The sequence below is a fragment of the Seriola dumerili genome, unplaced genomic scaffold, assembly GCF_002260705.1.
Source record: "Seriola dumerili isolate Sdu_G_001 unplaced genomic scaffold, Sdu_1.0 BDQW01001299.1, whole genome shotgun sequence".
Classification (NCBI taxonomy): domain Eukaryota; kingdom Metazoa; phylum Chordata; class Actinopteri; order Carangiformes; family Carangidae; genus Seriola; species Seriola dumerili.
In genome coordinates, this window is record NW_019175554.1 from 3,462,232 (window position 1) to 3,484,201 (window position 21,970).

General features: G+C 39.8%; 1 protein-coding gene across 1 annotated transcript in view; it reads left to right on the top strand.

The window, feature by feature from the left end:
- Positions 1-21,970, top strand: part of LOC111238348 (synaptotagmin-7-like) — a 68,202-nt gene that overhangs the window by 37,518 nt on the left and 8,714 nt on the right. The window contains exon 5 of the mRNA XM_022767801.1: positions 7,032-7,154. Within this exon, the coding sequence (XP_022623522.1) occupies positions 7,032-7,154 (123 nt within the window). The remainder of the gene's footprint in view (positions 1-7,031; positions 7,155-21,970) is intronic.

A 21,970-nucleotide genomic window follows, 5' to 3' on the forward strand; every position in this document is an offset into this window, starting at 1 on the left:
TGAAAGCACAAGCAGGTACAACCATCAAGGACGTCACTGTGAGAGAAGGACTCGGGCTTGGAGAGCCTTTCAGTTTTTCAAATGAGTTAATTCTTTGACAAATTTATGACACTGAACAGACTGGCAAAATTTATGAGCACATGGACTGACTCCCAGATGTCTGGCCGAATGCCACCATGAATCCAGCCAGATGTATTGATTTATCATGATGTCAGTTATGATAACATATTTGTTGGATCCAGAAATGATGTGCAATACAGAGCTTTCTATGTCACTGGACCTTTTTGACTTATCCTGGCTGAATATTTTGGTTCATATGCTCAGATGTTCAAAATAACAATAGTTTCTCTGAAATGTTTTGTTACACTTTCATCCATTTCATTTTACCTCTGTTCACGAGTCCTCATAACACACAACAAGTCTGATTGTCACTCGAGGAACAATATATCATGTGGAGGAAATAACCCTTTCACAATGACCTTGTCAAACAAATTAAAAGAAATATATAAAGTAAACAAAAATATATAAAATTGATCCTTTAAGATCTTGAGTTTATTGAATTGATTGGACTATTTCTGTTTTTTTAATTTATTATTTTTGATTTTTGTGAAGATAAAATTAATGACTTGAAACTCTGTAGTGTAGTTTTGACATCTTTAATTTCAAATGGCAAAGTATGAGGAGCCGCTAGGTCTGGAAGTATTTTTCCCCACCATAAATATTCATTTTAATGTCAATTTTTAATGAAGTTTTATTTTAATGATGTCCTTAATGGTTCTCAAGAGAGTCTCCTGGACATTTTTACAATCACATAGGTTTATGTAATGGACATCAGAAGTTATTATTTGAGCTATGTTTCTGAGAAATCTTTTCATTTCCATCAGTGTGGTATGACGGATGCCTCTAAATACAATGATACCCATAAGCCTCAGCTGCAGTTGCTATGTAGACAAAGCCAGTGTGGGGCGTGATCAGAGCAAAATCAAATCACATCGTTGTTGCCTATGGGAACAAAACACTGCCAAAATAGACAAAGAACAAATTAAAACTAAAGAACATTTTGTCATGTTTTTAAATAGTATTGCTCTTGGCTTCCCCTCACTGTTAGCAGCTCACATAAAAGTTTAAAGCTTGATTGGATATTTCTTATTGAAATGCACCTTAGGAGACATATTTAATGCTTTAGCTGGGTTTTTATGTGCACAGACTTGTGCCTCTGACTTTTCATCAAAGAAAAGATACCAGATATTTTTGAATGCAGTTGCTGATCTTTTCTACTAATGATTCAACTTGGAGCTTCATCCGAGTGCTTGGATGTTCTCCAGCTATCCGTCACCTATAATGTTGTTGAGACTTTGACTATCTGGAACCCGAAAATGCTCAAAATACCTTCACCCACTTGGAAAGTCTATAACACTTGCGCTCAACAGAAATACAGCAAACAACTTTAATACATTAATTCACATTTAGTCAGTTAAAATATTATGCACAAATAAGTAAACATTCTCATCAAAGCCTATCCTCAGGAAAGACGGCGTGCTATTTGTGAGTGCGCGTGTGTGTGTATATGAGAGAAAACGTGCCTGCATGAGTGCATGTATTTGAGATCTGTCTTGTACTTACTTGATCCAGCATTGCTCTGCTCCTCAGGGGGGCTGTCTCCTGGCTCTCCAGCAGAGTTAGAGCCGAGTTAATACTGAAGAGCGCCGCTAACACAACTCAGGTCCAGGCAGTAAATCCTCCCTCGCAGCATTAGCTCCAGACAGAGCTGTTTAGCACAAGCTTACAGTCATCAGGCAGGGCAGTGATTGAGGGGAGGATAAGGGGTGAAGCATTATTACATGATTGTAAGAGTAGCAGACCGGTAATTAGAGAGCAGACTTAAAGAACAGTGATTGGAGGTGGCGTGGAGATAGATTGATGTGAGGGCTGAGGGCTAAGAAAAGATTAATAGACAGAGGAGATGAAGAGCGGTTGAGCTCAGAAGCAGAAAGGTAAAGAGAAGAGTGGGAGAGGAGCAGACAGGACCTTAGAGAAATACTGGTGCAGGGAAAAGGCAACAAGGCAAAAAGGTAGAAGTAGGTCAGGACTAATTAGGGAGAGAGGTAACGTACAGAAACAATTTAGCGCTGCAGCTGGAGACCAGACTCAAGTTAAGTGATAGTGATACTTAAACTTCAGCTTTAATTTAATTACACTTAAGCAGAGGCCTGTTTTGACACCAGTCTGGAGAAGAATAATCGAATGTTGACACATTGCATGCCTGCTCAGCCACACACTCGTCCACTGTCTAACAGCATAAGCTCAAAATTCTATACAGTTGGTTTCATGCAGATGTTTAACAGTAATATAAAGCTTTTTGACAACTCTGTTCTCTCCCTCCTTTCTCCCTCTTTCACTGACCTTCTTTGTTGATTGTTCTCTCTTGATCCTCTCTCCCTTGGAAATTCACTGCGGACACTATGTTCTCACATTTCAATCTGTGCTGTATTTATATATGTTTTTGCCATTTTTATCCTCTCCACATTCCTTTTGAGATCACCATGATTATGTGCAACCAACCTTTCTAAATTCTTTCAAAACATCCTGCCCGGTCCTGTATCATGTATATCATCTCTAACTCCAATGTCTACCTTGTTGTATCCATCTCTTTCCTCTGTGCTCCAATGTGTCTGCTCAGTTTCGGGGACGCTTCCCTCTCCTCTGCTTCCACCCTGGAGCACATCCCATCTTCAGCTGTGGCGCGCCCTAGGCCCCTGGTCCGGCAGCAGAGCCTCCAACAGCCCCTCACTCACCAGCCCCCTCCGGGTCCCAACGACCCCCCAGTCACCTCACAGAGCCTGGGCCAGCTGCACACAGGCCCAGGCGGCGGGGGCCACCGCGGGGGCCCACGGGGGGTCCGGGGGAGTCCGGCTGGAGCCTCCCGGTACAGAGGAGGAGGGGCAGGTCGATCAAGGTCAAATCCAGGCAGCTGGGATCACATGATGGAGCAGATCCGCAACAGAGGGCTGGACGTCAAGTCGTTCTTGTAAGTTTCATGAAGTTTTCTGCTCTTGACAGAGGACACTGTTGAATATGAAGCTGTGGAATGTCTGCTGCTCTTATCATCAATGAGACAGTGTGGATTACACCCTGACAGTATACAGTATGTAGCACTGCTGACCTCATTTTTAGGTTTTCAGGATAGTTTGATATAATTCACTTGCCTCAGTTGACTCAGTGTTTGCTGAAACTGATTTAGAAAGGTGTTGATTCAGCTTGAATGTCATTTTAGAGGCTGTTCTGTAGTTTGTGGCCGTGTTGGAAGAAATATTCTAAATCTTTACTTTCTTTTAAAGTAGAATTTACACCATTAAAAGTTCAAGTCCTGCACACAAAATCTATATTCAAATAAATGTACAGAGGTATTAACTGCAAAATGTACTTAAAGTATCAAAATTAACAGTACTCATTGTAAAGAACAATAGCCCCTGTGAGAGCTAATTTTAACTATTTTATATGTTGTTTGTTAGTTAAACTATAACAATGCATCATGTTTTATGATATTGTAAATTATCTTTGTACGTAGAAATTTAATATATAAAGTAAATGGTAAGTAAAACTGTGAAATGAATGTAGGGGAGTAGAAATATGATGTAGCATAAAATGGAAATACTCAAATAGTGCTCTAACTACTCGCTTGATAGTATAGTTACAGTTAGCAAAGATCATTATAGTTATATACGACACCAACGTTTTCCGATCCATCCACTACTGAAAAGGGCAGCTGATTGTTTGAGGTGCAGAGCGCAGAGAGCTCTCCTCCTCCACTTGACTTGAATGATAGATTACAGATGATGTGCTCTACAAAGCAGCCTCACGTAAACACCCCCTCCCCTCCTTACCATGAACATAAACACTCACACACATCCACACACACAGCTGTGTGCTCCTGTACCTTTTGCGTGTCTTCCCATTAACAGTGTCTCCAGGCCAGTGACCTCCCTGCCTATGTGAATCATCATTCAAATAAGGCTGCGCACATATACAGGGAGGTGGTATCACCCATTGTCCCTGTCCTCATGAATCTCACTGGGACCAAACACATCAGTTGTTGACCCTGGGGGGAGGGGATAATACTGTGGGGAGTGGGAATATTATGCGTTTGCAATCAGTGGGGTATGAACAACCAAATGCGGCAGTTTCACCTTCCGTGTGTGTCCACGCCTGTCACACAACGTGGCGACTGAGCCGCCCCGCTTATATTTCTGATCAATAGAGCTGGTGTAGGAGCTAATGATTTCAGTGCCCTTCGGTTTGAGTGCGCGTGTCTTTTTTTGGTCGTCTATACAAATCCATTCGCTTTATTGATGAGCCTCATGTTGGTGCTGTTTACACATCCCCGGTGGGTTGCTGTCTCTCAAGTGCTAATGTGTTCCTCTTGTTTTCGATATTGCTTCAGCAAACACCTCTTGTTAATGCTCTACAGAAAGTGCATGCAGGCTGAGAAAAGACATCAGAAATGTGAGATATGGAGAGATGAGGGGAAGATCAGAGGAAAACTGAGGAGAAACAGATAAAATACAAAAATACCATACATTCAAAAAAAGGATGAAGACACCTTATAAACTTTTTAATGTGTTTATATCTCGTGGCTATGTGCACAATTACACATCTGTCATCATCTTTGCAAGATTTAAACCTTTACATTTTGAATGGAGGTCTGATTGCAGCTTCATATTGTAATTTATGAACATTGGCTGTGGTTACACTAGGACCCACCTTCTTTCATTCGTCACCTGCTCAAGATGACATTCAAACCAAAGCAAAGCAGATACTAATCCACATAATAAAAACGTAAAATGAAGCTAAATCCCTTTATATCTTAAAATCCTCAGTCAGGTGATGTTATGGGATGCCACAAGTGAGCAAAACATGTTGGAATTGCCCTTTAAGAAATTGCCATGGTAAAGAAAATACATAAAGGTTGTCCTTGGATCGGCACGATATGTTAGAGGCTGTATAAAAAAGAAAAGAACTTGGTTGAGGCAGAGAAGTATGAGAAGCAAGAATTTTGTACAATATGTGCCTGCACGTGGGTTGTTTTGTGACTGTGAATTACAAGGTTAGTTGTGGGCAAATGTTCATTTATTAAGGTCACTGTTTGCATGGCAGCCTGAATTCCCGGCGCAGCATACTTTAGTAAGACGTAATTTAAATGACTTCAGGCATGTTTAGAGGGAGAGTAACAGCTGAAAATCAACACGATATGTTTCTTTGTTGCAGGTTTTTGTTAAGGCCACCTTAATTTTCATGGATTTCTTTTGCTTTTTCTTCTATGTTTTTCTCTTTTTTTCTGCATGTCATTTAAATTGCCTCTATTTTTCTCTCTGAAACAATCCAAACCCTTCTCTAAGGCTTTTGCTTTTCTATACCTGTACATTTATTTTTCTATGAAACAGATGATGATAAAGCCATGGAGGCAACAATAATTCTCTACCTTTCTACTAATGATGCTTATTTTATTTGAACACATTTAATGACTACCATAGCTGCAGTGGATTAAAAAACCCTCATATGAAATTTAATATATCCCTGTACTTGTAAGAACTCACACTGTTCACTGATACATTATATAACCTCATATATTTTTACAATGAATTTTAACAAAAAGCATCATTATACAGTATATTGTCCCAAGTGTTTTAATTGATACCCTATGCTATAAAACAATAGATATTAGAAGTGCATGGTTACTCTGATCCATACAACAACATGTCCGTGTTAAAGAAGTAAAGAAAGAATCAACCCACCTTGTGACAAGTAAACTGGCACCAAAGTCATCGCTTTCGACAGTAGAAACTGCTCAGGCTAATGATACACCATAGAGCACATTAAGTAATGATAGACACCACACATTATCCAAAATGTGAGAATAGGGGCTTTTTAGTAATTCAAAGTCTGGATGTCATTTAGTAGCATACTCTCAATCTTGCATAACTGGTTAAGGGAATGGTAAACAAAACATCTGTAGACTTTCTTTCAGCAACAACAGCTCTCCTTTTTACTCACTGCTAATGTAGTCTAATTTGCGAATACATAAAATGAGAAACATTTGCCAGATGGTTGAGGGTTGTGCATTAATTATTTGTATAAGGGAGATTGCTCTTGGTGGTAATGGCAGATTATGTTTTCTGATGATATGAATTTTATCGGCCAGAGAATAAAACAATACTAACCCTGGATCACTCCCTCTTAGTTACTAGTTGCCTTTAACATCCCCACATTATGCATTGTATGTTAATGTTAACTCTCTTAAATGTCAAAAAATGCACATTAGAGGTCATTTTGGTGCCATTGGTGCCGGTCCACATATGACATATTGAATAAGGGCGACTAAAAGCAAATCTCGCATGAAGATGTGTTGTGCAGTGAAATGCAAAACCATATACTGTAAGTTACCTCTGGATTTTGTTGGTTTATTGCAACAAACCATAATCTACAATGTTTTCCATGTTTTGAATGTGATAATGTTCAATGATGTTAGCATTAATTGGGCTATAAGAAAAAACGGCATGAAATGCATATACTAAAGTGTTACTTACATGTTAGATTAATAAAGTCTGTTGACTCACTCCATAGCACACAGGTCTGGTTGAGATGCACTGCAATGTAAAGTATGGACTGAGCATTTGTTAAAATGAAATAGTGACCTCACAACAGTCTACCACCTCTCTCCCACTCTCTCTTTGTACATGCAATGAATGTGTGCGTGTGTTGCTGTGTTTCTGTCACTGCCTGTTTGTGTATTTAATGTGTATGTTGGATTGCGTGTGTGTATGTGTGTGTGTGTGTGTGTGTGTGGGTGTGTGTGTGGGTGTGTCTGTCTGTGTCTGTGTGTTGCTGTGCTTCTGTGTTTCTGTCACTGCCTGTTTGTGTATTTAATGTGTATGTTGGATTGTGTGTGTCTGTGTGTTGTGTGTGTTTCCTTGTGCCTACTTTGTCTACATACCTGTGTGGCCTTGTGATGTCTTGTTTGTCTGTGTGTCCAGTGAGGGGAAGATGGTTGTTCTGTCTCTAGCAATCGGGCTGGCTGAACAGGATGACTTTGCCAACCTCCCAGATCTACAGGAAGCGCCAGCAAGCAAAGAAAATGAAACCACACCAGAAAAGAGGTAATAAAGAGAAAAAGAGAGAGAAGAACAATGTAAGGAATGTGATTAGTTAGGCACAAAAATAAAACAAGTAGCTATTTGTCAGGACTGTTTATCGCTGTTGTGTTGATGCAGTGGTCTTCACTGTAGCATTACCTTAAAGATCAACAGGTCATATTCTGAAATGGTGAAGTCATTTTTACCCCCAAAAATCTGAATAAATCTCAGCTGCTTAATCTGCAGTGTATTCTACTCATAGGATTGTTACGAGAAGCAACACAGACCAGGACTGACTGCACTTTTAATACCACTTTTTTAAAATCGAAAGGATGAATGAATCACTGGCAAAGAAGTTTAAATGCAGTAAAATATTTTAGCCACATTAATATCAAGATGGCTTGATATTTGAGCTGAGGACTGATGTCATGAGTCCAGATTTCCCTTCTTTTCACTGCCAGAAATATAATTTTGGTGGAAATATTCTGCGCTACTAAAACCCGTCACATGTAATCTACTGATGGTGTAATTATACAGTGTGTACATTGCTCCCCAGGCCGTTCAAACCCCCGCACATCCATACAGCGGACATGACCTTGGTATTCTCAATGGTGGCTATGGCCCTGTTGGATACTGTTATATTAGTTGGGTCTTCTATCTCTAACCATTATGTCGTTCTATGACTTCCAGCACTGAACTAAGGACTCAGTCTTTTTCTTTTAGTTTGTTTTCCATTTGCTATTCTGGTTAGCTTTATATTTTCTCAATTTTTTCATATCACATATCACCACATTTTTCTTTAACTTCACATTTTGGGTCCCTTTCTCCCATTTCTCATGTCCTCTGTCTCTCCACCCTGACCTTTGTAAGTCTGCTTGTCTGCAGCTCTTTCCTGCTGGTTTGATCTTTGAGTTGTAGGCACAGAAAAAAGGGCACCCTCATTATTTAGAAATAAGGTTCCTCACATGAAACACCCTTCTAAAAATATGCTAATCTCTCATCTACCAGTGATCTCACAGCAGCTATCAGAGACTAACACAGTCTCTTATCTGGCGAACAAAGGACTAAACAGGCTGCCCTGTTATCACGTCAGACTATTTGAGGGATAAAGTGCTTAACCTACTGTTTTGACACTGCTGGGCTGAGCAACAAACATGGGCGTAGTCCCACATAACCCTGCATGCATTTGTGTTGAGTGTTCTGTTTTTTTCTTGTTTTGTTTTTCAGAAATGCTGTTTTTGAATTCCATTACATTTCTTAAAATGCACGAAGTTTTCTCAGAACCTCTCTGCAGTGCATCCAAGTGTGCTGTTCTAACTAGGTCATCTGTGAATTTCGGTTGATGAAAAATAGCAGTCTGTCTTGGAAGAAAAGAACATGATAAACGTGCCTTCTTTTTGATGTTATTGAAACAATTATGATAATTTTTATGCCTTCAAAATTCAATTTAAAAATTTCTAAGGGTCAGTCAGAGGATGAGGACCAGCTTACCTTGCTTGTCCCCCCATCATCCGCTCTCCCTCTCTCTCTGAGCGGAGGTCTGTCAAGCACCTAACTCTAATCACAGCCAGCCAGTGAGCCTCTACCCAGAGGGGTCGTGTGGGCCAAGTCGTCTAGTGTCCTTCCACAACTAATAACAGCTCTCCATCATCATCTCTGTCCGTCTCTCTCTCATCTCTCTCTCTCTGCAGTTACCCCGTAAGCTCCTTGCGCCCGTCTGCTGGCTTGCTCCTGGCTGTTTTCATGGAGGCCAGCAGACTCAGAACGCTGGAACAGGATGATCCCGCCAAGAATATATGTGATAAGACAAGACACTGTCAGACAGTGAAAGACAGACAGAAAGAGTGGGAAACCTTTGCTCTCAGCTTTCTAGAGAAATACGCTACAAGATAAAAATAGAAACTTCCATGGAGGTTTGAGATTCTCTTGGTTTATTAATGAAATCAAATACAGCTCGGAGCACAAATATCTACAAAGACCAGATCTGATAAAAGGGAAATGATAGGATAAAAGCAAAACCAGTGTGCACTGTGTATTAGGTCAGAACTATATTTGTTCAGACAATCCTTCTAAATTTGGATCGTAAACAAGCAGACCGAGAGGCACCCTGTCCGTATCCAACAGCTTTTATATGTTTAGACATTTATAATTAAAGCTTTCTAAAAACGTACAAGCGGTAAGCACAACATTTATGTCGTTGTGGCAAACATGATGCAGACATTTTCCTATTTACACAACAACCAGACACAGAGCAACATGAGCATTTATTTGGAGTCGTGTTTGTGTTTGATGAACCTAAGTCCAATATCCCCTCAATTTTTTTTTCAACTCTCTTTTCGTCTTCACCTGCTCCTGAGAAAAATATTTGTGTGCCAGATTCTCCACTCTGTTCACCAGCTTACTGCCTTTGTCTTTCTGGCGTTTGGTGCTGAGCAGGTATGTTAGCTTTGAACTTTTCCCCTGAAAACAGCTGCCTGCTGCTTCTGGAAACAAGGTTGATGAGAGCAGTGAGACTGAACCAAAACACTAAATTTGTGTTCTAAAACCAAAATAGGGAGTTAAAAGAAGCTAAAAAGCTCTTTAGCACGAATGGGATCAACAGCGATATAAAAATATTGGTGCACCTTTAGTGTGTTTTTAGGATTGGATCAGTAGTCACTAATCTACATCACAGCTGCTGGGTAAACTGTTGTCAGGAATCATAATTATCTCACAAAACAGAGCAATTGTCTCCGTCATTACACAAATGAAGAGATGTTTAACTTGATTCATACTGAATGCGAATATACAATTTGTGAATCAGTGGTGATACACAGGTAGATACTGTCATGGTTTGCACTCAGATGCTGAGAACTGCTCATCAAAGCTTGCAACATGAGAGACGATCTATTTTTACCACCCGTCACTCATTTCAAACCCCAAATACTTGCCCAGCCTGTTTTAGCCTGTTTTATCACAGCTAAATTCATGTGCACTGAGGTGAGGGTGATACAGTAAAATCTCCTCTAAACAAAATGAGTTTGTTATCACCAGTGTGTTGTGTTGTGTTGTGTTGTGTGAGAGGTTTAAAATTAATCTGTGATTTGGGATCCTGCAGCTGCCTTGTATTTATTACATCTTAGAGATCAAATCCCTTAAAACACTAATGCTGTGATCACAGTTAATTATATTATTGTCAAAGGAGACATTTTCTTCCGAGCTGATGCGTTAGCCACAGACAAACCAGTGCTTTTTTGTCTGTGTTAAGTGAAAGGTCCTCTAATCTCTTCTTGTTTTTTGTTATGTGAGTCAGTTTGGGTCACTGTGGTGGACTGGGTATAATCACCCACCTGCATATGACCATAATGGAAGCTCTAAAGCTGTTTGCGTTATTACCATCTCAGAAAGCTGTTGTTGCATGGCAGAGCTGCATCTTAATGAGCTTCGAGATTCACCACACACTGAGACGCAACAGGGAAATAAATATGAATAAACCCAAAAGAGCTCAATGGCCCTGCACTCTGAATGTTGAGTTTGTAAAAGCTGTAAAATGTGCAACGGTGTCTGAAATGGAGCGTGTCAAAGACCGCTTGCATTCAATACAAGCCAAGACTGTGTTGTGCCCACACAGACTGTCAGTGATGGGACATTCAAATTAAGTGGGGATCACCTAATATATTTCCAACACAACATAGTGCTACACATTTGATTGTACATAATCCTGTTTTTCTTTCACAGTGCAGAATCGCATACTTTTAAACCACATAATTTCAGCTCTGCTGCAAGTCCTGGTCTGTACAGTAAGGGCTGTCTGTGCAGTTGACCATTAACAACCTTTAAATGAGCAACATGCACCAGTGTTACCACAAAAAGTATTTGCTTGAGAAGCTGGAAGCTCCAGTGGGAAGGAAAGAGAGAAACCTTGCAAACATAATCTCACAATGAATAAGAGGAGGACTCTGCACAGCTGTTTACAGTGTTCCTCCTCTCCCACCCTTTACCAGGTTTCTTCTGTTTCTTTGGAAAATGTGATGCTTGGCTTTAAGACTGGTTACTGTTTTATTTGCAGTCTGTACAGTATAAACAGAATATACAGAAATGCCTAATGAAGGTCATTGTATCAAAATGTAGCTATTTAAAGCTGCGTTCATCCATAATTGTATATTAAAGGACAAACTAAATGACTATGTGTAATGTGAAAGGCATCACTTGTAGCACATTTTAGCGCCTTGCAGATCGTTGTTTTGCTTTTACAGCCCACAAACTTTACTGTTTTGATTCAGTCTCGCTCTCTCAGTTATGTAATTTTAGCTGTTTTGAGATAAAGTGCTCTGATGTGCGCATGCTGCTCAGCACCAAACTGTTAGTAGCTAGCTAGAAAGAGACAGATATTATGTATGGAACCAATAGGAGAGTGAACATTTTACTTGTTGGGTGGTCAGAAACATGACTTCAAATGAATGCTCTGTGTCTGAAGGATAGGTAACTGTTTGCTAACACATTCGTCTTAACTTTATAAGGTGATAATCTGTCAGTGTTGTGTTCCTAGCTTGTTTTGCTGCCCACAAGTTGTCAAAAATTAAGAATATTATTTACGATGTTGATACATTTGCTTAAAATCTGAACTGGAAACGGTTTTATTAGATTGTCATTTAGAGATGAGGTAAAACAAACTCAGACTATACTGTCCAACAGTACATAACATTTGATGGGTGCTGTTGTTCAAGCAGTGGGTGTGTACATTGTTGGCATGGACGGTCTCAGTGGGAATCAAAGTTCTAATCTTGGCAGTGGGAATGTAACTGCACTCGCTGAGTTGCACAACGGCACACTGTACAGTATTAATCAAGCAGGAGGTTGTTGCCATCTTTTATCAGCCGGTATATCCGACTCTTTCAATTGTGAGCCTGAGCCAACAATCACAGTGAGTCAAGCCTCCTAATGACTCTCCAGGCCGTCCACTGGTCCCCATGGCAGCCTCTGGAGCCGGCAGTAGCCCAGAAGGAAAGATGATTGGAGAGAAAAAGCGATGTAGGTCAGCACAAACGAGGCATCTTTTTAAAAAACCTGTCAGATCCAAGTCTGGAGCTCATTCACCATTTCCCTTGTTGCTGCTTGTGGCTACGAGTAGGGAGCTGATTTAAGAGAGTCCATGAAAGGAAAGTGAAGGGGACGTCACAGTGAAAGTGACAGTGAGTAGTGGAAGGGAAAAAAAATAGTGTTCTCAAAGTCATTTATCAAATTTTATCCACTTTTATCACTAATTTTCAGAAAGGATATGACATCACCACACGTTATTATACTTCCCTCTTTATGCACGGAGTGTGATTTACAAAAACATCAACTCCCCATGAATAAACCTCAACAACTAGGAACCAGAAGTCTATTCAAAGAGCATCAAGCTAAGTCAAACATTGCAGATGGCTCCATTAGTTGTATTAGCCTGCGTGCTGAGGGGGGCGGTGGCTGAGTGATTTGTCCCTGCTGGTTGGGAGCGCAGAGTGGGCTGACATTGGAGCCTGGGCCTCATCCATCATGGGACATGGGACCTATATTGTGTTTCATGGTCTCCTAGGGCTAGTGTATGATCAGCAAGACCCAGATACAATATTCTGTTTATGAGGACACACTTCCTATCCCGGCCGTGCTGGTAACCCTCATCCCTCATGTTCTCACCTGTCCATCCACTTTCCCTCCCTCACCCTCTCCTTCCCATTCCTCTCCCCATCCCCTCATCAATTTCCTCTCTCCCCTCTGTAGCCCTCATTTTCTTTTTCAATAAGACGTCTCCTCATCTCTCCTTCATTCCCTCTCCACCTCTGCCTTCTCTCAATCTCTCCGCCACGCTTTATTTAATTGCATCTATTAAACCCTTTTTTCTGTCTTTGCCCTGTTATTACTGTGTTATCAGTTTGTTTCCTTTCCTTTCTCCTTTTCCATTCCACTGTCCTCTTATTCACTTAATCCACCCTTTCCTGAGGGTGTTGACTGGCATGTGACAGGATGATGTCACAGAGGCGCTCCTCTGTTAGTGGAGATGGCTGTCAGCTCAGCCAGACTCTGATAAATCAGCTTCATAGCTGAACATCAGAAAAAGGAAATAGATTCCCCTGCGGACAGTTTTCATGCACTGATATACAGTGTATTTGCTCACACGCACATCAGCTTTCTGTAACATCCCTGTCTCACAGTAAAGTGTACTAGTTGCAAGATTTAGGGTTGGCTCCAAAAGTTAGATTTTAGGTTCCACAGTTTTATACTCACCTATCTCCGCTGTTATTAAATTTTTATTTTTATTTTATAAAGTTTGATTCATCTACAGTGTGTTCAGAAAGTGTTCTGACCCCTTCCAACAGAATTTGAGTTTTAGCAAATTTATTAACAAGGAAAAACTGAAATATCACATTGACATAAGTATTTGGACCCATCTCCACACAGGATCTCTGGAATTCATCCAGAGAGACCATCAGGTTCTTGGTCAACTCCGCTACCAAGACCCTTTTCCCCTGATTGTTCAGTTTGGCCGGGTGGCCAGTTCCAAGTGGAGTCCTGGTTGTTAAAAACTTCTTCCATTCAAGAGTTATGGAGGCCACTGTGCCATTGGAAACCTTCAGTGCAGCAGACTCTCTCTTTTTTTTTTTTTTTTGTAGCCTTCCCCAGATCTGTGCCTCTAAACACAGTCCTGTCTCTGAGCTCTGAAGGCAGATCCTTCCTCCTCATGGCTTGGATTTTGCTCTGATATGCATCGTCAGCTGTGAGACCTTATAAACAGGTGTGTGCCTAATACCAAATAATGTCCAATCAGCTTAATTGACCACAGGTGTGCTTCAATCAAGGTGCAGAAACATCTCAAAGATGATCAAGAGAAATGGGAGGCACCTGAGCTAAATTTGAAGTGTAAGCATTAGGGTTAGGGTTAGTAAAACTCAGTTGTCATTTCTGACTGTCTTGTCATTGTGAAGTATTTAGGGTATATTGATGAGGGAAAAAATTTTTTTAATTTATTTTAGCAAAAGGCTGCAACATAACAAAATGTGAAAATACGAAGGGCTCTGAACACTATCTGAATGCACTGTAAATGATTAAGTCAATATTTCATATTTTTCCCACATGAAGCCAGCTATGAAAATGCATGCAATAAATCTTTGTCACTTTATAGCTTATCTCATATCTGAAGGCAGGTTAACTGAATTATTTTGGCACAACTTCCAGAGAAAAAAGGGCAAAAAATAGCTTTTTCAAATGAGCTCTGTGCTTGACTTTCTATTAGAGGTGCACTTATTTTCTGCTATTTAGTCAGCTTTACCTTTTTGGGCCGTTTTCATAAAGACTTTGGTTGTGACTTAGATCATATTAATAGTCAGATTTCAGATAACCGTCTACATTCATCTGTTGCACATCGTCAAGGTCTCGACTACCTTAAGCAGGACTAATGTGTTTGGAATACTTGGTAAATTAAGACTTTTGTCAGACTTAAACATATGTTACAAGAACATTTTAGTGTAAGAATTAAGTGAGTGTAACAATACAAAACAATTATCATAAAATCTGCTGTGGCTTCTTAATTTGGCAGGGTTCAGTACTTTTGCTAACTCTTCGGTCAGGCTCAGGATAGTTTCTTTGGGGGAAATTAAAACCACTGATAATGTCGTCACTCCTGTATATTTCTATCTGCTTAGTGCCACCTCTATCCCTTCTCATTACTTGCTCCACAACAATGTTAACAAGCAACAAATTATAAAAACAAGTCCGTTTTTAGATAAGATTAAGACTGGCCTGTAACTACACACTGGGCTAAAATTTCAGTGAAAACAGCCCCGAGGTTTGCATCGGAGTCCTGTTTGTGCTTAGGTTCAGCGAATAAAAGCACATCGGTTGTGGGTTAGGGAAAGACTGAGGTTTCGGTTAAATGTTAATCAAGTAAACACATTATGTCTCATGCTTAAAGTCACTGGTGATTTTCTTTATTAAACCTAGATCACAATCTTTCCCTAAACTCAACCAGCTGCCCCGAGTGCCTCAGTGTAGCCATGAAATGTTTTATCATGCTTCAGTTGGATGTTATGGGAAAACAAATGAAACACATTGTCAGCAAACATTTTGTTACTACTTATAGGTTTCCTCATCATTTTGCTAAAACATGTAATCCAGGTCAAGACGTATTTGCTGTTTTAAGAGATGGGGTTGTTTCATCGCACAGTGCAAACAGGTCAAGCAATTATGTTCCTTTAACATGTGATTGAAACACAACTTCTATTTAGATGAGTTAAAGGGAAACATACGGACTCCTGAGCGCATCTATGTAATGAAGTGCTTTGAACGGATCATTGAGGAAATATCATTTGAGACAGATTCTGCTGAATGTTTTATTTCTGAGCGTTTGATACAGTTTTTATTCTGATCAGTTCTCACCCCTCAGAGTCGTTTATTTTTAGAAAATCCACGTCTGCCCCATAAAGTGTGCACACAGATCTCTTAACAAACAGATGGCAGCTACATGTTGGTGCTCAACAGAAATCCCATTAGTTTCCCATGTCCAAGCTATGAGGAAGGATGCAGCAGGACAATGCGGTCGCACAAAGAGAATACATTTACTTCCGACGTGTGTAAAAACAAAAACATGCTAATTTAAATTCTTGTTGTCTATTAAATGCTTAACAGACTCTCCACCAGACAGTACACATGTGATAGGAGGAGATAAGATGTCTCTGCGTTGTCCCCTGGGATGTAATGACCTGCTTTGTCCAGTAACACAAAAGATAGCTCACAACTCAGTCTCAGATTGAGGCCATGAGGTCAAAAGTCGGTGCTTTGAGTTTCACTGCATCAGATCGAAGTCATTCTCCAGGGACATTGCCCTCAACCTCCTGGAGGGTTACGTGTGTGTGTGTGTGTGTGTGTGTGTGTGTGTGTGTGTGTGTGTGTGTGTGTGCTCATTTGTTTTGTTTTTAAGACTTGCTCATAGTTCATTTGCATTTCCCTGCCACCGAAAAAGCAAAGTGCAGAGTGAGATCAGAGCTTATTTTAGTCTGATGATCCAGACTGTTTTATTAACAGGGGAAGAAGCTAGCTCCATAGTTGCTCCTTTCTGTCTTTGCCTCTTGTTTTGAGTATCATGGCTGTAGGTGATTCTATTCTTTTTTATTTTTTATTTTTTTGGCATTTATGAATCAGCCATTTTCAGCATGAGCTCACACATACCCAGTGGTGTGTGCTGTGGTGTTTTCGCAAGGTCAGGGGGTTGCAGAAGTGTAGGTATGAGGGAAGTCAAAGAGTGTGTTTCAAAGGCTTCTCTAAATGTTTGGTCCCTTTGCCCTGTGGGCTTTTTGCTATTTTCAATATATGGCCCTGGCAGGATTTTACTGCCCTCTTTTGAAGGCTCTTGTTACCATGGTTACTGCAACCCTGTGTAAAATACATGATGGTAGTGAGTACAACCTTAAGTGGGAGCACACATTTCAGTAGTCATGGTTACAACAACCTCTAAAGGATGAATTATGTAACTGGTGTTGTGTTTCGGACGAGATAGTCACTAGCAGGCAGAGAGGGGCAACTCACAGCTGCAGATATGTTTCCTTCTGTTTGGACAAATTGTAAAGTTCATCACCATGGTATGATACATGTGCATTAACTTTTACTTTATAATCATTGCAAAAATATTGAGTAATTCAGGTGTTTTCTTGTGAGAATTAACTGAATGGAAAGAGAACAACTCCTCCTCCTCCTCCTCCTCCTCCTCTTCCTCTTCTTTCTTCAGTATTTCTGCAACATGTTTCATCATTGTCTTTATATCTTCAAAAAGCTGATTTGAGGATGTTATCGAGTCTGGCTGATGATATTATGCAGCACCAGTGCCCCACTGCAGCCTGTGTGCGTGTGAGTGCAGGTGTGTGTATATTTGACGGTGTGTAAATAGGTGTATTTACACGCATGGATGAACCTCACCTCACCACCACACCCAATTGCTGCATGTCCCCCAGGCCATTGCCGTATCAACAGTCGTGATTCGAGGACACTCTGTACAGCAGCAGGTCTTTATTTGCCTTTCATGTCAGTATATGTTAATCTGTGGAGCCTACGACAAGTATACTCCACAGCTTGTTTTATACAAATGCTTTAGGAAAGCAGGGTGCTGATACAAGAGTATTATTATGCTGATTTATCTCTATTTAATGTGTCTGTTTCCCCAAAACAAATTCAGAAAAAAGGCAGTACTGTGTGGTTTAAAAAAAGAAAAAAAGAAAAAAGAAGAATCAACTCATGTTTTGATCATTTTGAGGAATTTTATTTACAAAACTGCTGACACATTTCAGCATTAAATCCTCATCAGAGCATATGACAGCACAACAGCTGCACTTTTACACCTGCAAGAAGATCCACAAGGAGAAAACATAAGAAAGACAGGAAAAAAAGACAAAAAAGCCATAATTATGACCGCTGCGCGAGGTTGCCTAACAATAAAATGTAACTGCGGCGTCCTAATAAGGCGCATGCACAGACGACGTATGGGCTCGTTTTTTAAAGGAGGACCGTCTCAAAATTCATTGAGGGAAAAATGTACCGGCTTCCTCTTATGATCTCGGTCCTGCTCTTAAAACATGACTCATGTGTGTCACCACAGTTACACACAATAAATCATAATAAGTCCATTTCTCATGACTGAAAATAATTGGCCAATTCATATTTTTGGTTTTGTCTTCTGTCAGTTAAGTTTATGAGCTGACTGATGATGAAATGTACACATGTTGCAAAGTAATTAATGATGCTATGTTTTTAGTTGATGAATCGGATCGTCATCCTGAAGTGAGGTATTACTGTGGTTTGATTTGTTTCCTCTTGCTGTGATAAAATCCTCTGTCCAGGTTTCATTTTCTACTTTTTGACACATGTTGTCTTCACCTGGACAAATGCTGATTTGGATGCATATAATCTCCTCTTTAACAGAATTGTCTGGCGACTGTGTGTCTGTATGTCTCAGGTTAGATATAAAGGAAAGATTTACAGTTTTTTACTGTTTCTTTTTTCCACTAGTTACTTTTACTGGCACAACTGACGGTCTTTGATGCTACATCAAATTTATGCAAATACTACAAAAGCAGTCTGGTTTTCTGGTTGTCTCAGTGCTTCATTAGACGTGAGCAGGATATGGATATGGATATGTTTACAGGAGGAAAAAAAAAACATGCATAATATATGCGGGCCTGCATTGACTACAATAAAATTTTATATGGACTGTGTTAAGGTATTGCATGTGCTCTGCATGGCTGAGATGATTTATAGCCAAATATTCACAGTAGCATAGTAGAACGAAATGCAGATCTGATTGTTCAAGATTCATGTGGTCTCTGTGTTGTGTGTTGGGTGTTGATTTAATAGGTTCAGTGGGCTGTCATTGAGCCAACGCCTCCTACAAGTAAGCATTTATAGACTCTTTTGGTTGATCCCCAGCAGACAGGCATATATTATGTACTCCATAGGCAAAATGGAGAATGCCTCTAAAGAGTCATCCATGTCACTTTGCTTAAACTGAACAGTTCAGAGTGGAGTAGGTGATGGAGTTATACATCTGAAACAATCCTCATCTTAAGAGAATGTTTTAGATTTCAGGTCGTGCCACAAAATCGATCTAGAAGATGAATAATCAATTGGGAGATGTGAGAAGGATCATGTAAATTTTACATTTTCACGCCTGAATAGCATTACTACGGTGGCTCTGAGAACTTAAGAAAACACATGCAAATAGACTAAACACAAGTAAATTCAGAAAACATTTCCATTAGTTTGAAAACACATGTGCTGCAAATACTCACAACACAACCAAATACACAAACGTGCTGCAAGTAGCATAGATGACAAATCAGTTTGGGCACCCTTGTTGGTCAATGCTTTATGACTTTTGAAGTTAAAAGCATTGGACAGTAAGTGCGCAAGGATTATATGTATTGGTTTAGATGTATTATAAAACATCCATGCAAGTGCGTCCCAGCAGGGCTCATCACTTTTTAGTGTCCCCTGGAAACACTTCTGTTGTCGTCTGCTGCTGCTTCTGCAGGATCAGAATTACCTTGACTGTTTTCAAACCAGTCCCTACTGTAGGTTTAAAAACATAAAGATGATAAGATCTGCACACTCATTTTCATTTCGTAGTGAGAAAATTAAAAATACAGGCTGGAAAACCAAGACTAAGTCAAAACCATTTAGGATACCAGTAAGGCTTTACTTTCAGCCCTGAGAATGATTCAGTATTTCTCTTGTTCCATTGTCAAGGGAAGGATTGTGATCTCATTTGGTTCGACACTTTACCGAAAATTTTCCATATCCCTCAATTTACATCCAGGAAAGCAAATCATTCTGAGCAAAGAACATTTGGAAAAACACTGTTCTTGAATGTGTATAGGTTATAGTCAAAAACCTTTTTTGTACCATTAAGATGGTCTTTGTCCCATTATATGTCTTTGAACAGAGACCATCTTAACATTAATGTAGACAAACTAATTAATAATAATTCATTCATTCATTCATTCATGCCGGCTGCATGAAAGAAAGGAAAAAAATTCAAAAATGTACTGGTGTGCTTTCTAAAATGATCAGCTATAATACAACTTTTACACCTTTTTTTTGTGAATGGGCTGAAATAGTAAAACAGTGGGTATGGTCCTTAAAGACAAAACACCAAAGAGCAGGTGGGAGGCCTGTCTTTGTCAGAGCGAGACAGCCAGGTGTTATGTGTGTGACTGCAGTGTGTAATTATTTTTAAAGTAACACATTGTTTCCTGATGTGTTAGAGGCTGATATTAGAAGCTGTTAATCGGAGAACTTGAACCTATCTGGCGAACATAGGTTCTGACCTTCTGGAGGAACGATGCATTCATGATTCAGAAGTCTTTATCAGCAGATACATGCAAAACCTGTATTTGGCAAACCTCTGAAACAGAAACCATTACATTTTGAATTCAGTCTGCGCTGCGTTGTTGGTGCTCTGACCTGCAGATCACAGGAAATAAACGCAGGGTGACAAATCAATTCTTTTCTCTTCCACGCCTTATCCTCTCTGTATTTTTCTTGTTCGCTCTTACTCTGCTTTTGCTTGTCTCTTTGCTCTACAACCCCTGTCCATCTCTCACCATTCCTTCTCCAGCCTCCCTCTGTTTTGTTATCCCATGTAACATGTCAGTTTGCCCCCTCTCTCTGCTTTAGAGCAACCCAAGCCAAATCTGGTATGTTTTATTTCCAGACTTATCTCGTCTCCCTTCTCTCCCCGATTTCTCTTTCAGCTAATGGCTGTGTGTGTTATTGTGTGTGTCTAGCGATGTCTCAGTCTCACATTCATTTGAGTCAGTAACCTCACTTTGTTCGTTCTATTAATCCTCCAAGTCTTAACAAAGACAAATCCTCTCCTTCACTTTCTCTCACCCTCTGTGCACAGATAAGTTTTCAAATTATCTTTCCTTCTCGGATCATCTTTCCCACAATACCATCTTCTAATCTCACTTCTCTTCTGCTTTTACCTTTGTGTTTTACAGCTCACCTGATCACTCGCTCACTATTTCTGTCTGTCTGACTCTCACTCACACTGTCTCTTTCTCCCTGGGTCGTCTCTCTCGCAGCGATAAGTGCTCATTAGCTTTATTTGTCAATACACCTAGACTGCTATTAAATCTTTTTATTTTCCATGTTACATAATATACGTCAGAAGCATTTGTACTGTACTAATTTTAGTATTTTATTTTTCTCTATCTTTTTGTTTCAAGGTTTATCAGTCAGACATATTTGTGTTTTCTGTAGATCTTGTATTTGCTTTGTTTGATTGCATATTTTATGTGTGGACGATGTGTGAGGCAGTAGTGATGGAGGGAAGGTTCAAAGGTGGTGTATTATTTATTTATTTATTTTATGCTTCTTTGCTATAATTACTAGAAACTGTTTCTAGATGACTAGTTGTATATTAATTTACTCCAAAACTGAACAACTTGATCTAAAACAACGGGCATTAATGTGATAGTTTGCCATTTCTGCTAGGACCTCGTTAGCATACCCTAGCATGAAGACTGGAAACAGCGGGGAAACAGCAGTTGCCAGGCAACCAGTGGAGACTCAGAGTCAGAGGAAGAAACCCCAATTTTAAACTTTGACTTTGAATGAAATAAACAAACAAGATCTTATTAATGAATGAACTTTAGAAGTGCTGGTAGGCGTATTCTGTCACCTTTGGAGAAAGCCAGGCTAGCTGTCTCCAGTTTCTGTGCTAAATTAAGCTAATCAGTTGCTACCTCCAGCTACGTATTTAGCATATTAGATGTGAAAGTGGCATCAATCTTCTCATTTAACTCAAGAAGTCAAAGAAGTGTTTTTCAAAGTGTGCTTTTAGTATGCAGCTAAATGTTTGCATTGATTAGCCTATTACAGCTTTATCAGAACTAAATACCACAGAGGTTAAAGAAAAGCTCACAAAAGGTTTGTTGACAAACTCTTCTGAGTTTCTCCGGCTATGAAAAGTTTTACATATTAATCAGAAAAACTGATGTTGGGCTTCAAAGCCTCGTGCTCCATTTCATCTCAAAAGTGTTTGATGGGGTTGAGGTCAAGTCTTTCCATGTCAAAATGGAGAAAAGCCTTCCCTTATGCACCTCTTGTTCACTGGGGAAATGACATTTTGAAACAGGAAACAATCTTCCCCAAATTACTGTCAGAAACTTCTAAGCACACTAGTGTCTAAATTGTAATTGTAGCTGCCGTATGAAGATTTCCCTTCAGTGGAACTGAAGAGTTTGGTCTAAACCATGAAAAATAGCCCCAGGCTAAAAGTACAGAAAAGTATATGGGCAGATACTTTTGTCCATTTCATGTACTCCAGAACTGAA